This window comes from Anolis carolinensis, unplaced genomic scaffold, assembly GCF_035594765.1.
Source record: "Anolis carolinensis isolate JA03-04 unplaced genomic scaffold, rAnoCar3.1.pri scaffold_7, whole genome shotgun sequence".
NCBI classification, from domain to species: domain Eukaryota; kingdom Metazoa; phylum Chordata; class Lepidosauria; order Squamata; family Dactyloidae; genus Anolis; species Anolis carolinensis.
The window spans coordinates 38,533,503-38,547,916 of NW_026943818.1; the positions used below are offsets into that span (position 1 = coordinate 38,533,503).

The window sequence follows — 14,414 nt, forward strand, 5'->3', positions numbered from 1 at the left end:
AATATAGAGTTGTAGAATCTTGATTTGTATTATAATTTTTGGGAGTTTTCAAGTGTGTATATACACATACATTTTGTTCTGCATTACGTGCTTCCTAGTCTCGTCTTTGGAGACCCCAAAGCCATTTGGCAATATATTAGAGTGAAAACCCCAACCGCCAGTTCCTCTCCCCTCCCGCGACAGGGCCGAGGAATCCACCAATCGAGAGGCAAGGACCGGAGATCCTTCCAAATCCGGGCTTCCAATTCGGGGCGGGTGGGGAAGAGCCGAGGCCCCTCTGGCGAACGCTGCCTCTCGCACAGCTCTATGCACAGATTAAAAAGTCTCTACAACACTGATTATATACAAGCAATGGTGGGGAAGAGAGAGAGAGAAACAATAATAATAATAATCACAAGGAGTCAGAGCGGTTAGTTCAGTTTCACTGCAGGGGTTTCAGCCCCAAGGAGGAAGCCGGAGGGATGAGCGAAAGGAAAGAAGAGAGGAAGCATCCCCACAAACACACCGAGGGGGCAGGACGTTGTGGCTGCGGAGCAAGACTCGCCCGGGACAAGGCTATTGTACACAGGGGGCGGGGCCTACCCTTCTGACTGGCATCCAGGGGGAGAACGGCTCTTCCTCGTCCTCTGTAATTTGGACTTTATTTTTCTAGGTTTTTTTTAATTGAAAGACATAGATTGGATGACTAAGTCTTTTGTGGCCAAATTTGGTGTGTGTAGGTTCAGTGGTTTTGTTGTTTACTCAATGGGAAAATAATAATAATAATAATAATAATAAGATATTATTATATCCGAAAAAACATCACACAGTCCTAAACACTTGGGAAGTGTTCCGACTTGTGATTTTGTGATATGAAATCCAGCATATCTATCTTGTTTGCTGTGTCATATTATTATTATTATTATTATTATTATTATTCACTACATTTATATGCCGCCCTTCTCACTCCGAAGGGGACTCAGAGCGGCTTACAAATTAAATTTACATACAATATTATATTATTAGCGTAGTACAATACTGGTAATAAATTACTATATTGTACTCTATCAATATATTGTGTGGTTTTGTTGTTTACTCCAAGGGAAAAATACACATTACATTCATATATATATAGATTTTTTTTACTGAAAGACATAGATTGGATGACTATGTCTTTTGTGGCCAAATTTGGTGTGTTTGGGTTCAGTGGCTTTGTTGTTTACTCCATGGGAAAAATGCCCATTACATTTTTTTATATATATATATATAGAGAGAGAGAGAGAGAGAGAGTTAGTTATTGAAAGACATAGAGTGGATGACTACGTTTTTCGTGGCCAAATTTGATGTGATTTGGTTTAGTGGTTTTGTTGTTTACTCCATGGGAAATGGGAAAAATACACATAATACATATATATAGAGAGAGATTTTTTATTGAAAGACAGATTGGATGACTACGTCTTTTGTGGCCAAATTTGATGTGATTTGGTTCAGTGGTTTTGTTGTTTACTCCATGGGAAATGGGAAAAATACACATAATACATATATATAGAGATTTTTTATTGAAAGACAGATTGGATGACTACGTCTTTTGTGGCCAAATTTGATGTGATCTAGTTCAGTGGTTTTGTTGTTTCCTCCATAGGAAAATGCACATTACACACACACACACACACACACACACACACACACACACACACACACACACACATATATATATATATATATATATATATATATATAATTTTTATTGAAAGACATAGATTGGATGACTATATCTTTTGTGGCCAAATTTGGTGTGATTTGGTTCAGTGGTTTTGTTGTTTACTCCATGGGAAATGGGAAAAATACACATTATACATATATACATACATACATACATACATATATATATATATATATATATAATTGAAAGACATAAATTGGATGATTACGTCTTTTGTGGCCAAATTTGGTGTGGTTTGGTTCAGTGGTTTTGTTGTTGACTCCATGGGAAAAATACACATTACATTTATATATATATACTAGCTGTGCCCGGCCACGCGTTGCTGTGGCAAAGTGGTGGTGGTATTGGTTAAAAATTGTTGTGTAATTTTTATTTGACATTATTTGCATTTTTTAATTAATTTTATTGTAAGTTATATTTTTATTTATTATATTTTATTATTTTCTTGTATTATTTTTAGTTATTTTCTGTTATTATAGTATTTTATTGTATTAATTTTTTTAGTGTTTTTTATTATTTTTTGGGGGGGTTGCTAGGAGACCAAGTTGGAGGAGCTTAGCCTTCTAACTGGCAGCAATTGGATAAAAGCAATTATTCCTCTCTCTCTAATTAGGACTTTATTTTTCTTTTCTTTTTGTTGTATCAACCTAGAGGCGTGGATGACGGGTTGTGTTGTCAAATTTCGAGGTTGGGGGGCCTGTAGTTTTGTTGTTTTGTGGGTCGCTGTGATGCCATCACTCTTTTATATATAGAGAGATATATATAGATGTCGCAAACCGCTAGGAGAGGAAAGCGGTATATAAATGATGTACATAAATAATAAATAAATAATATCACCCCATAGAAAAAGAGAGAGGCGTTCTTGTTCAACTGTTTTGCTTTTCGAAAATCCCTTTAGTTATCAACTTTGGATGGCATTTATTTGCCTTTGCGGGCGAGTATTGCGGGCAGAACGTCATGCTCCCAAAGGACTGAAGTGGACAGAAAGCAGGACAGAGAAAAAGACGGAAAACGGGGTTAATTTCCTATTCGGTTTCCTCATCCATGCCTCTGCTTTTGAGCTTTCGGACCGCTACGACAAAGCAGGACTGCCACGTCTGCACACTTTTTGCAAGCGCCAGGCTCTAAAAGGGAGACCCAAACACCTCCAAATACTACTGAATGCCACGGATACCCTCAAAGGCCACAGACGTTTGAGTTTCACCCCCAGATGTGCCTTCAGTAATGCCGTCCGAACGTTTCAAAGAACCAAAAACGTAAAATCGTTGGGAGATGTTGCAAAAAATAGAAATAAAATAAAAAGGTTGGAGGTAAATAAAGCATAACAGCTTCAGAGAGGTAAAGGTGGATGTACTGATACGTAAGCAAAAGGAGATATATACTTTTGGAGTTGCGGATTTACAAGCCTTCCAGGTGTCTTGGACTCCAGCTCCCAGAATTCCCGACCCTCGGCTCGGACTTCTGGGAACTGTGAGTCCCAAACACTTAGGAGGTCTGGGTTCCTGTGAGCTTTCGGGGCTGTATGGCCATTTATTTATTTAAAACATTTATATTCCGCCTTTCTCACCCCGAAGAGGACTCAGGGCGGAGCACAACGTACAGTAGAGTCTCGCATATCCAACATAAATGGGCCCGCAGAATGTCGGATAAGCAAAAATGTTGGATAATAAGGCGGGATTAAGGAAATGCCTATTAAAGGTCGAATTACATTATGATTTTACAAACTGAAGAGGACACAGGGCGGAGAACAACGTACAGTAGAGTCTCGCATATCCAACATAAATGGGCCCGCAGAATGTCGGATAAGCCAAAATGTCGGATAAGGCGGGATTAAGGAAATGCCTATTAAAGGTCGAATTACATTATGATTTTACAAACTGAAGAGGACACAGGGCGGAGCACAACGTACAGTAGAGTCTTGCATATCCAACATAAACAGGCTGGGAGAATGTCGGATAAGCAAAAATGTTGGATAATAAGGCAGGATTAAGGAAATGCCTATTAAAGGTTGAATTACATTATGATTTTACAAACTGAAGAGGACACAGGGCGGAGCACAATGTACAGTAGAGTCTCGCATATCCAACATAAATGGGTTCGCAGAATGTCGGATAAGCAAAAATGTCGGATAATAATACAAGTAATAATAATGAGAGTAAAATAATAAATTCAATAATAATAATAAGATCAGAGTGAAATAAATGTAATAGTAGCAACAATAATAGAGAAAAATAAATGTACCATATATTCTCGAGTATAAGCTGACCCAAATATAAGCCAACCAGGACCCTCGCCCGAGTATAAGCCGAGGGGGCCGTTTTCAGTCTTAAAAAAAGGGCTGAAAAACTAGGCTTATACTCGAGTATATACAGAAATCCCTCTTGCCTAGTTTCCAACAGACCTCACAACCTCTGAGGATGCCTGGCACAGATGTGGGCAAAACGTCAGGAGAGAATGCTTCTGGAACATAGCCATACAGCCCCGAAAACTCACAGCAAGCCAGTGATTCCGGGAAATTTGACAACACACTGTTTGGAGTTATCCGCCTTTGAGTTGTGTTTTTAGGCTGCTGCTGGAGCATTCCCCTTTCGGAGCGAGTGAACGAGAAAGAGAAAGAAAGAAAAGAAAAGGGAGGAAGGCTCAGCAGCACGGTGAAAAGTATTCCTGAGAAGCGATTGGCAGAACAGTGAGATTGGAAAGTAAGCGAAATAATAATAATAATAATAATAATAATAATAATAATAATAATAGTGAAGAGAGACTGAGTTAGCATATACTGGAGAGAAGAGACGTCAACAAGGGGTCCACTAACCTCCGGGTTCAGATTGCTAACCAGCAGGACGGAGTTCCCCGGCCCGGCGAGGCCGGGAAGGGCAATCCGCCCCGCGGCAGCTGCGGCAGCGGCAGCGGACGGGATGGCCAAAGGAGCCAGCGCCCCGTGGACATTGGGGACTGAGAGGCCTGGAAGAATTACAACAGCGTGAGCCGGCACCGTGTCCCCTCGCTGCACCCCAAAAACACGCGGCCAGGACTGGGGTGGGCGGAGTTACGAGCTCTGAGATAGGGCTGAGCTTCTATCCCTGTCCTGCGGAGCCTGCCAGCACACAGGGGGCGGGGCTAGAGGAGGGGGCGGGGCCTCTTCCCAAGTGCCTGACAGGGCTGTGCCTCTATACCCCGCCCCCATGTTCTAACAAGCGCCTCTGGGGAGGTATAGTTCCACCCTTTAGTCCTACAAGGCCTCTCAGGAGAGGTATAGAGGCTCAGCCCTGTCTCGGGCTCTTGGAAGGAGGCCCTGCCCTTTAGTCCTATAAGGCCTCTCAGGAGAGATATAGGTAGAGGCTCAGCCCTGTCTTAGGCTCTTGGAAGGAGGCCCCGCCCCCTTCTCTAGCCCCGCCCTTTAGTCCTATAAGGCCTCTCCGGAGAGATATAGAGGCTCAGCCCTGTCTCGGGCTCTTGGAAGGAAGCCCTGCCCTTTAGTCCTATAAGGCCTCTCAGGAGAGATATAGAGGCTCAGCCCTGTCTCTGGCACTTGGAAGGAGGTCCCGCCCCCTTCCCTAGCCCCGCCCTTTAGTCCTATAAGGCCTTTCAGGAGAGATATAGAGGCTCAGCCCTGTCTCGGGCTCTTGGAAGGAGACCATGCCCCCTTCCCTAGACCCGCCCTTTAGTCCTATAAGGCCTCTCAGGAGAGATATAGAGGCTCAGCCTTGTCTCTGGCACTTGGAAGGAGGTCCCGCCCCCTTCCCTAGCCCCGCCCTTTAGTCCTATAAGGCCTCCCAGGAGAGGTATAGAGGCTCAGCCCTGTCTCAGGCTCTTGGAAGGAGGCCCCGCCCCCTTCCCTAGCTCCACCCCTTAGTCCTATAAGGCCTCTCAGGAGAGGTATAGAGGCTCAGCCCTGTCTCAGGCTCTTGGAAGGAGACCATGCCCCCTTCCCTAGACCCGCCCTTTAGTCCTATAAGGCCTCTCAGGAGAGATATAGAGGCTCAGCCCTGTCTCTGGCACTTGGAAGGAGGTCCCGCCCCCTTCCCTAGCCCCGCCCTTTAGTCCTATAAGGCCTCCCAGGAGAGGTATAGAGGCTCAGCCCTGTCTCAGGCTCTTGGAAGGAGGCCCCGCCCCCTTCCCTAGCTCCACCCCTTAGTCCTATAAGGCCTCTCAGGAGAGGTATAGAGGCTCAGCCCTGTCTCAGGCTCTTGGAAGGAGGCCCCGCCCCCTTCCCTAGCTCCACCCCTTAGTCCTATAAGGCCTCTCAGGAGAGATATAGAGGCTCAGCCCTGTCTCTGGCACTTGGAAGGAGGTCCCGCCCCCTTCCCGACCTCCGCCCTTTAGTCCTATAAGGCCTCTCAGGAGAGATATAGAGGCTCAGCCCTGTCTCGGGCTCTTGGGAAGAAGCCCCGCCCCTCCCCTGGCCCCGCCCCATCTCCTAATAGGTGCCATCACCGCCCCCCGGATTGCTGCAGAGGGCGGTAGTGCCCACTTTGGGAATCACTGGACTAATCGTATAACAATACTAGCAGTGCCTGGCCACGCGTTGCTGTGGCGTATGGGAATCCTTTGTTGGCCAGGTGGAACAGCAGTGAATAGCCTTGCAGCCTCAAAGCCTGGCTGTTTGCTTCTTATGGGAATCCTTGTTTGGTGAGCTGGAATGCAACGGAATAGGCTCGCTGCTTGCGTTCTAGGGGAATGGTTTTTTGGGATGCTAGAACTGCAATGAATAGCCTTGCTGCTTCACAGCCTGGCTGCTTGCTACCTAGGGGAATCTTTGGTTGGCCCGGTTAAATTGCACTGAATAGCCTTGCGGCTTCAATGCCTGGCTGTGCTATACCTAGAGGAATCCTTGTTTGGCAAGCTGGAGTAGCACCCTCAATCTAAGCACCGTTTTGAAGCCTGGCTCCTTCCTTTGTTTGGCCAGTTTGAATTGCACTGAATAGTCTTACAGCTTAAAAGCCTGGCCATTTCTACATTGGGAATCCTTGCTAGGCCAGGCTGAATGGGACAGAGTAGCCTTGTAGCTTCAGAGCCTGGGGGTTTTCTATCTAGGGGAAATCTTGGTTGGCCAGGTTGAATAGCAATGAATTTTTTTTATTTACTTATTAATTTATTTAATAATAGTCTCAGTGTGGCAGGTATGAATGCTGCAATTAGCCACCTTGATTAGCATTTAATTGCCTTGCAACTTCAAAGCCTGGCTGCTTCCTGCCTGGGGGAATCCTTTGTTGGGAGGTGTTAGCTGGCCCTGATTGTTTCCTTTCTGGAATTCCCAATTTCCCTGATTTCAGAGTGTTGCTCTTTATTTGCTGTCCTGATTTTAGAGATTATATTGTTCTGTATTATTATACGACAGTAATTTTAGACATTATATTTATAATCTTATATTATCTGCTCAGAACTGGATTATATGAGGCCCCTTCTACACAACCGTATAAAATCCACACTGAAGTGAATTATATGGCAGTGTGGACTCAAGATAACCCAGTTCAAAGCAGATAATATAAGATTATAAATGGGTTATATAGCTGTGTGGAAGGGCCTTGAGTCTACACTGCCATATAATCCAGTTCAAATCAGATAATCTGTATTTTATAGGCAGTGTGGAAGAGGCCTAACTGTGTCTGTCCCCTGGGCTGAGTAGGTTGCTAGGAGACCAAGTGGGCTGAGCTTAGCCTTCTAACTGGCAGCAATTGGATAAAAAACAATTATTCGTCTCCCTCTAATTAGGACTTTTCTTTTCTTTTCTGGGAGCCATTAAATGGCTGAGTGGGTTGCTAGGAGACAAAGTGGGTGAGGCCTAATATAATAATAATAATAATAATAATAATAATAATAATAATAATAATAATAAAACTTTATTTATACCCCGCCACCATCTCCCTGTGGGGACTCGGGGCAGCTCACAACGTTACAGAAGTAACAGCACAAATACATTAAACAATATACACAGTTTAAAACTACCTTTCTAACTGGCAGCAAGGGAAAAAAACAGCTTTTCCTGGTCCTCTAATTTGGACTTTAGTTTTCTAGTTTTTTTGTTTTTGTTTGAAAGACATATTTTGGATGACTATGTCTTTTGTGGCCAAATTTGGTGTGATTTGTTTCAGTGGTTTTGTTGTTTATTCCATAGTAAAACACATATTACATTTATATATACAGATACAAAGATTCAGGCTATTAAAACGGGTATGCATTGTGTGTCCCCGATGTTGTTGAACCGCTGCTCTCCAAAAATTCCTTACCACAGCAATGCTTTTAACTTTCTTACAATTTCACCGCATATGTAAACAAAAGCCGTTATTTTCTCGAAAAGCCTAGACATTGGTTTCTTGGAAATTTTTTAATTTTTTTTTTAAAAAAAACACCCATGCACAAGGTTGACACACACACAAAGGGTCGAGCTAGCAGTGGGTATTCTGGATGGGCGTGGGGGATACAGCGGCTTTTGTATCCGCCAAGGAGGCAAAACACGCAAGGGACACACAAGTACGTTAACACGGCCACTGCACAAATGCCGAGCACGGGAAAGAAGCACAAACGGGATGCATACGTGTTCACATATGGGACTTTAGTGTGTTTTTGCAACAGGGTTAAGGGCCCAAATCCATGCTGAATCAATGGCTTTGTTTCAGCAGGGACTGGTTGGATTGAGGATCACAGAGTGCCATGTCTCTAACACTATGGTAGTGGAAATGCAATGTGCCGGCTGGACTGCTGACCTAAAGGTTAGGTTGCTACCCCACGGTCACTGGTTCGAATCCGCAAGACAGTGTGAGCTCCCGTCTGTCAACTCTAGCTTGAGGGGACATGAGAGAAGCCTCCCAACAGGATGGTAACAAATCAGGGCAACGTCTCTGTAGACGGCCAATTCTCCCACACCAGAAGCAACTTGTGGTATGTTCTCAAGTTGCTTCTGACACAATTAAAAAAAAACTATGACAACTTGTAAACAAAGGGCCCAAATCCGTGGATTTGTTGCCACCCGGCATGTTGGCATACTGATTTTAATTTAAGAGGATGGAGGATATGGGGAAATCTACGAGGGCTATCCACAAAGTAAGTTACGTTTTGGATGTTAAAAAGGACAAAGTATAGGAGAAATCATTTACCATACACAGCTGAAAGACACATTCCAATACTACAATCTCACGTAATCCTCACTGAAATCTAGGCACATCTCATATAGATAAATGAGTTTGCAAAGGCCTGCCCCAGTAAATTTGCCACCTCTCTCCTCCGTTTCCAACAATGGGGGCGTTTTGGCTACGCTGCAGGAAGGGAGAGGGGGAAGAGCTGAGGACACAAGCAGGGAATTTACTGGAGCAGTACTTTTCAAACTCATCTATATATATAAAAGAGTGATGGAATCGCGGCACTGAGCAAAACAACTAAACTACAGGCCCCTCAACGTCGAAATTTGACAACACAACCCATCATCCACGCCTCCAGGTTGATACAACAAAAAATCCCGTCAAAAACCTCCAAGGGGCCTTAAAAACCCAGCCGTCAGCCTGGCTGAAAGGCCCCATGGTGGTCGGAGGAGGGACCTCCACGCGGCGGGGCTGCGAAGTAAAAATTGTCAGGGGCCCGAGCAGGCGTGGAACAACCCCCCCCCCAAAGAGCCACCGCGGCCTCCTCCATGCGCCAGAGGATGTTGAGGCCTGCAGAGTCAAAGGCGGGGGGGGGGGGGGGCTTCCAGAAAGGCGCCCCCCCCCCACAAAGATCACCACAGCCTCCTCCGTGCCCCGCAGGCCTCAGGGCGGCCCCGGCCACGAGAGAGCCGGAGCCCGAACCTTCCCCCCCTAAAGAGCCACCTCCGCCTCCCGCCAGGCCAGAGGGAGGTCGCAAGGCCCAAGGTTTCTTTTCTTTTAACTATTTATTCTCTTTTGGACATACATGCCTGAAGGGGTGGCCTCAAGGCTGGGAAGCGGCGTGGCCCCAAGGAGGGAGGGCGCCAGGCCGCAATGTTTTTGTTTTTTAGATGGAGGCCTCCAGAGGCGGAGGCAGGGGTGGCTGCAAGGCCGGGAAGAGCCCCCCCCCCCCCCCCCCGAGTGTCCTAAAGGGTCCTAAACCCTCCTTCCCCTTTTCCCCTCTTCAGAGGAGGGCCCTGCCTTCCCAGCCTCAGCTGCCTGGGCCTCTGTCTCTCTTCCAGGGATTGAAAAGAGGGGCCGCCTGCCTGTACTCTCAGGCAACAAATATCATATCTATAATTACTGTGGTGTAATAATACAGAACAATATAATCTCTAAAATCAGGACATTAAATAAAGAGCAACACTCTGAAAATGGGAATTCCAGAAAGGAAACAACCAGGGCCAGCTAACAGCTCCCAACAAAGGATTCCCCCAGCCAGGAAGCAACAATATAATCTCTAAAATCAGGACATTAAATAAAGAACAACACTCTGAAAATGGGAATTCCAGAAAGGAAACAACCAGGGCCAGCTAACACCTCCCAACAAAGGATTCCCCCAGCCAGGAAGCAACAATATAATCTCTAAAATCAGGACATCAAATAAAGAGCAACACTCTGAAAATGGGAATTCCAGAAAGGAAACAACCAGGGCAAGCTAACACCTCCCAACAAAGGATTCCCCCAGCCAGGAAGCAACCAGGCTTCCAAACAGCAAGGCTATTCAGTGCTGTTCAACCTAACCAAGCAACATTTCCCCTTGATAGTACACCCTCAGGGTTTCAAGCCATGAGGCTATTCCGTCTCATTCAGCCTGCCCAAGAAATGATGCCCCTATGTAGAAAGCAGTCAGTCTTTGAAACAGCGAGGCTATTCAGTACAATTCAAATTGGCTAAAAAACCATTTCCCTACAACGCAAGTACCCAGCCTTCCAAGCAGCAAACCTATTCGATTGTATTCCACCTCACCAAACAAGGATTCACGTAAAGAGAAAACACCCAGACTGTAAGGCTGCAAGGCTATTCACTGCTATTCCATCTGGTCAACAAATGATTCCCATCAGGCACAGCAACGCGTGGCCAGGCACAGCTAGTTTATCTATATGAGACATGCCTAGATTTCAGTGGGGATTACATGAGATTGTAGTATTGGGATGTGTCTTTCAGCTGCATATGGTAAATGATTTCTCCTATACTTTGTCCTTTTTAAAATCCAAAACGTAACCTACTTTGTGGATAGCCCTCGTATATATGCTTTACAAAAAAAAAAATTAAAATCCTAAGCTCAAGGGCTTCTCGATCTACTGCAACCCCCAGGAAGCCCAAATAGCAACCGGGAGAGCTGGGTAAAACCCTTTCTCTCAGCAGTAAAAAAACAGCAAGATGAATTGGAAAGATTTCTGAGATTTAAAGTACCTGCGGCTTGAGGGATGGCGAACGCAGGGGGGAAGCCGGCCCCGGTGTAAGGCGAGGCTGAAATGATCCCTGGTGCACCTGATAAAGAGAAATCAATTAACCACAATGGGAGTGGCATAGGGAAATACGGGTAGTTAATAATGCAGATGGAGTGGTTAGTGCTCCCCTCACCAAAGGCAGCGGCCATGGTCTGGTCGAGGGAAGGCTGGTTGTCTCCCGAAGGCAGGTCCGGCCGAGTATAGTCCCGGCTCTTGTCATTGTTGTACTTGACATTGAGGCTGGTGAGCTTGGAGAAGTCGATGCGGAGGGTGCAGCAGGCGTTGTAGATGTTCTGCCCGTCCAGAGACTGCAAGGAGAGACCAGCAGAGCTCACCTTCGGAAAGGGATCGGGTTCATTTCCAAGCACAATGCAAAGTGCGGAGCATCACCTAGGGTGCTCCCAACAGCTGAGGTAATAATAATAATAATAGTAATAATAATGGACAGAAAAACAAGAAAACTCATGACCAATTCACTGCACCCTCGCAGTGATGTTGACCGGCTATATCTGCCTAGAAGATCAGGGGGCAGAGGACTCTTACAAGTCAAACAAGCAGTCAAAGAAGAAGATGACGACTTGGCAGAATATGTAAAGCAAAGTGAAGAACCTGCTTTGATTGAAGTCAAAAATCAGAAACTCCTCAAAGCACAGCAGACAAAAAACCAGTACAAGAAAACCGCACTACAAACTAGAGTAGAATCAATACAAGAAAACTGCACTACAAACTAGAGCAGAATCAGTACAAGAAAACCGCACTACAAACTAGAGCAGAATCAGTACAAGAAAACCGCACTACAAACTAGAGCTGACAGCTGGCACAACAAAACACTGCATGGAAAGTTCCTTGACAAAATTGAAGGAAAAGCTGACAAGGAGAAGACCTGGCTCTGGCTCACGAATGGGACCCTGAAGAAGGAGACAGAAGGCCTGATCCTTGCAGCCCAGGAGCAAGACATCAGGACAAAGGCCATTCAGGCCAAGATTGAAAAATCAGCTGATGACCCAAAATGCAGACTCTGCAAGGAAACCGACGAAACCATGGATCACATCCTTAGCTGCTGTAAGAAAATTGCACAGACAGACTACAAACAGAGGCACAACCATATGGCCCAAATGATCCATTGGAACTTATGCCTCAAGTCCCACCTCCCAGCAGCAAAGAACTGGTGGGATCACAAACCTGCAAAGGTCTTGGAAAATGAGCACGCAAAGATACTGTGGGACTTCCGAATCCAGACTGACAAAGTTCTGGAACACAACACACCGGACATCACAGTTGTGGAGAAGAAAAAGGTTTGGATCATGGATGTCGCCATCCCAGGTGACAGTTGCACTGACGAAAAACAACAGGAAAAACTCAGCCGCTCTCAGGACCTCAAGATTGAACTTCAAAGACTCTGGCAGAAACCAGTGCAGGTGGTCCCGGTGGGGATGGGCACATTGGGTGCCGTCCTAAAAGATCTCAGCCGGCATTTGGAAACAATAGACATTGACAAAATCACGATCTGCCAACTGCAAAAGGCCACCCTGCTGGGATCTGCGCACATCATCCGAAAATACATCACACAGTCTTAGACACTTGGGAAGTGTTTGACTTGTGATTTTGTGATACGAAATCCAGCATGTCTGTCTTGTTTGCTGTGTCATACAATAAAATAATATTAATAATATAGATTTTGTTTGCTGTGTCATACTATGTCTTTGTGTCAATAATAATCAATCTTCATCATCATCACACAGTCCTAGACACTTGGGAAGTGTTCGACTTGTGATTTTGTGATATGAAATCCAGCATATCTATCTTGTTTGCTGTGTCATACAATAATAATAATGATAATAATAATAATAACAGCAACAACTTTATTTTTGTACCCCGCCTCCTTGCCCCCAGGTTAGCCGCCCCGAGTCCCTTCGGGGAGATGGAGGTGGGTATAAAAATGAAGTTATTATAATAATAATTATTATTGACACAAATATATAGTATGACACAGCAAACAAGATCTATATGCTAGATTCCGTATCACAAGTCGAACACTTCCCAAGTGTTTAGGACTGTGTGATGCATTATTATTATTGTTGTTGTTGTTGTTATTATTGTTGTCATAATACTGACACTAGAGAAAAATAATAAATGTAATAATAATAATACATAGAGTAAAATAATAAGAGAAAAAATAAATTACATATATACTTGAGTATAAGCCATACCCAAATACAAGCTGACCGAAAAACTTGGCTTATACTTGAGTACATATGGTAATTAGAATCAAATAATAAATGTCATAGTAATTATAGGGTAAAATAATAAATGTAATAATAATGACAATTATAGAAAATAATAATAAATATAATAGTAACAATAATAATAGAGTAAAATAATAAATGTCATAATAATGAAAATACATAGAATAAAATAATAAGAGAAAAAAATAAATTACATATATACAGTAGAGTCTTACTTAGCCAACATAAACGGGCCGGCAGAATGTTGGATAAGCGAATATGTTGGATAATAAGAAGGGATTAAGGAAAAGCCTATTAAACATCAAATTAGGTTATGATTTTACAAATTAAGCACCAAAACATCATGTTATACAACAAATTTGACAGAAAAAGTAGTTCCATAAACAGTAATGCTATGTAGTAATGACTGTATTTACGAATTTAGCACCAAAATATCACGATGTATTGAAAACATTGACTACAAAAATGCGTTGGATAATCCAGAATGTTGGATAAGCGAATGTTGGATAAGTGAGACTCTACTGTACTTGAGTATAAGCCAACCCAAATACAAGCCGACTGAAAAACTTGGCTTATACTTGAGTACATACGGTAATTAGAATAAAATAATAAATGTCATAACAATTATATGGTAAAATAATAAATGTAATAGTAAAAATAATAATAGAGAAAAATAATAAATGTAATAGTAACCATAATAATAGAGAAAAATAATAAATGTAATAGTAACAATAATAATAGAGAAAAATAATACAGTAGAGTCTCACTTATCCAACATTCGCTTATCCAACATTCTGGATTATCCAACGCATTTTTGTAGGCAAGGTTTTCAATACATTGTGATATTTTGGTGCTAAATTCATAAATACAGTAATTACTACATAGCATTACTACCTATTGAACTACTTTTTCTGTTAAATTTGTTGTATAACATGATGTTTTGGTGCTTAATTTGTAAAATCATAACCTAATTTGATGTTTAATAGGCATCTCCTTAATCTCTCCTTATTATCCAACATATTCGCTTATCCAACATTCTGCTGGCCTGTTTATGTTGGATAAGTGAGACTCTACTGTAAATGTAATAGTAACAATAATAATAGAGAAAAATAATAAA

General features: G+C 43.4%; 1 protein-coding gene across 2 annotated transcripts in view; it reads right to left on the reverse strand.

The window, feature by feature from the left end:
- ptbp1 (polypyrimidine tract binding protein 1) overlaps positions 1–14,414 on the reverse strand; it is a 64,234-nt gene that overhangs the window by 18,983 nt on the left and 30,837 nt on the right. For both annotated transcript variants that reach the window (XM_062959206.1, XM_062959207.1), the window contains 3 exons: positions 11,185–11,359; positions 11,014–11,091; positions 4,515–4,663 (listed from right to left, as the gene is read on the reverse strand). In XM_062959206.1, coding sequence (XP_062815276.1) covers positions 4,515–4,663; positions 11,014–11,091; positions 11,185–11,359 — 402 coding nt within the window. The remainder of the gene's footprint in view (positions 1–4,514; positions 4,664–11,013; positions 11,092–11,184; positions 11,360–14,414) is intronic.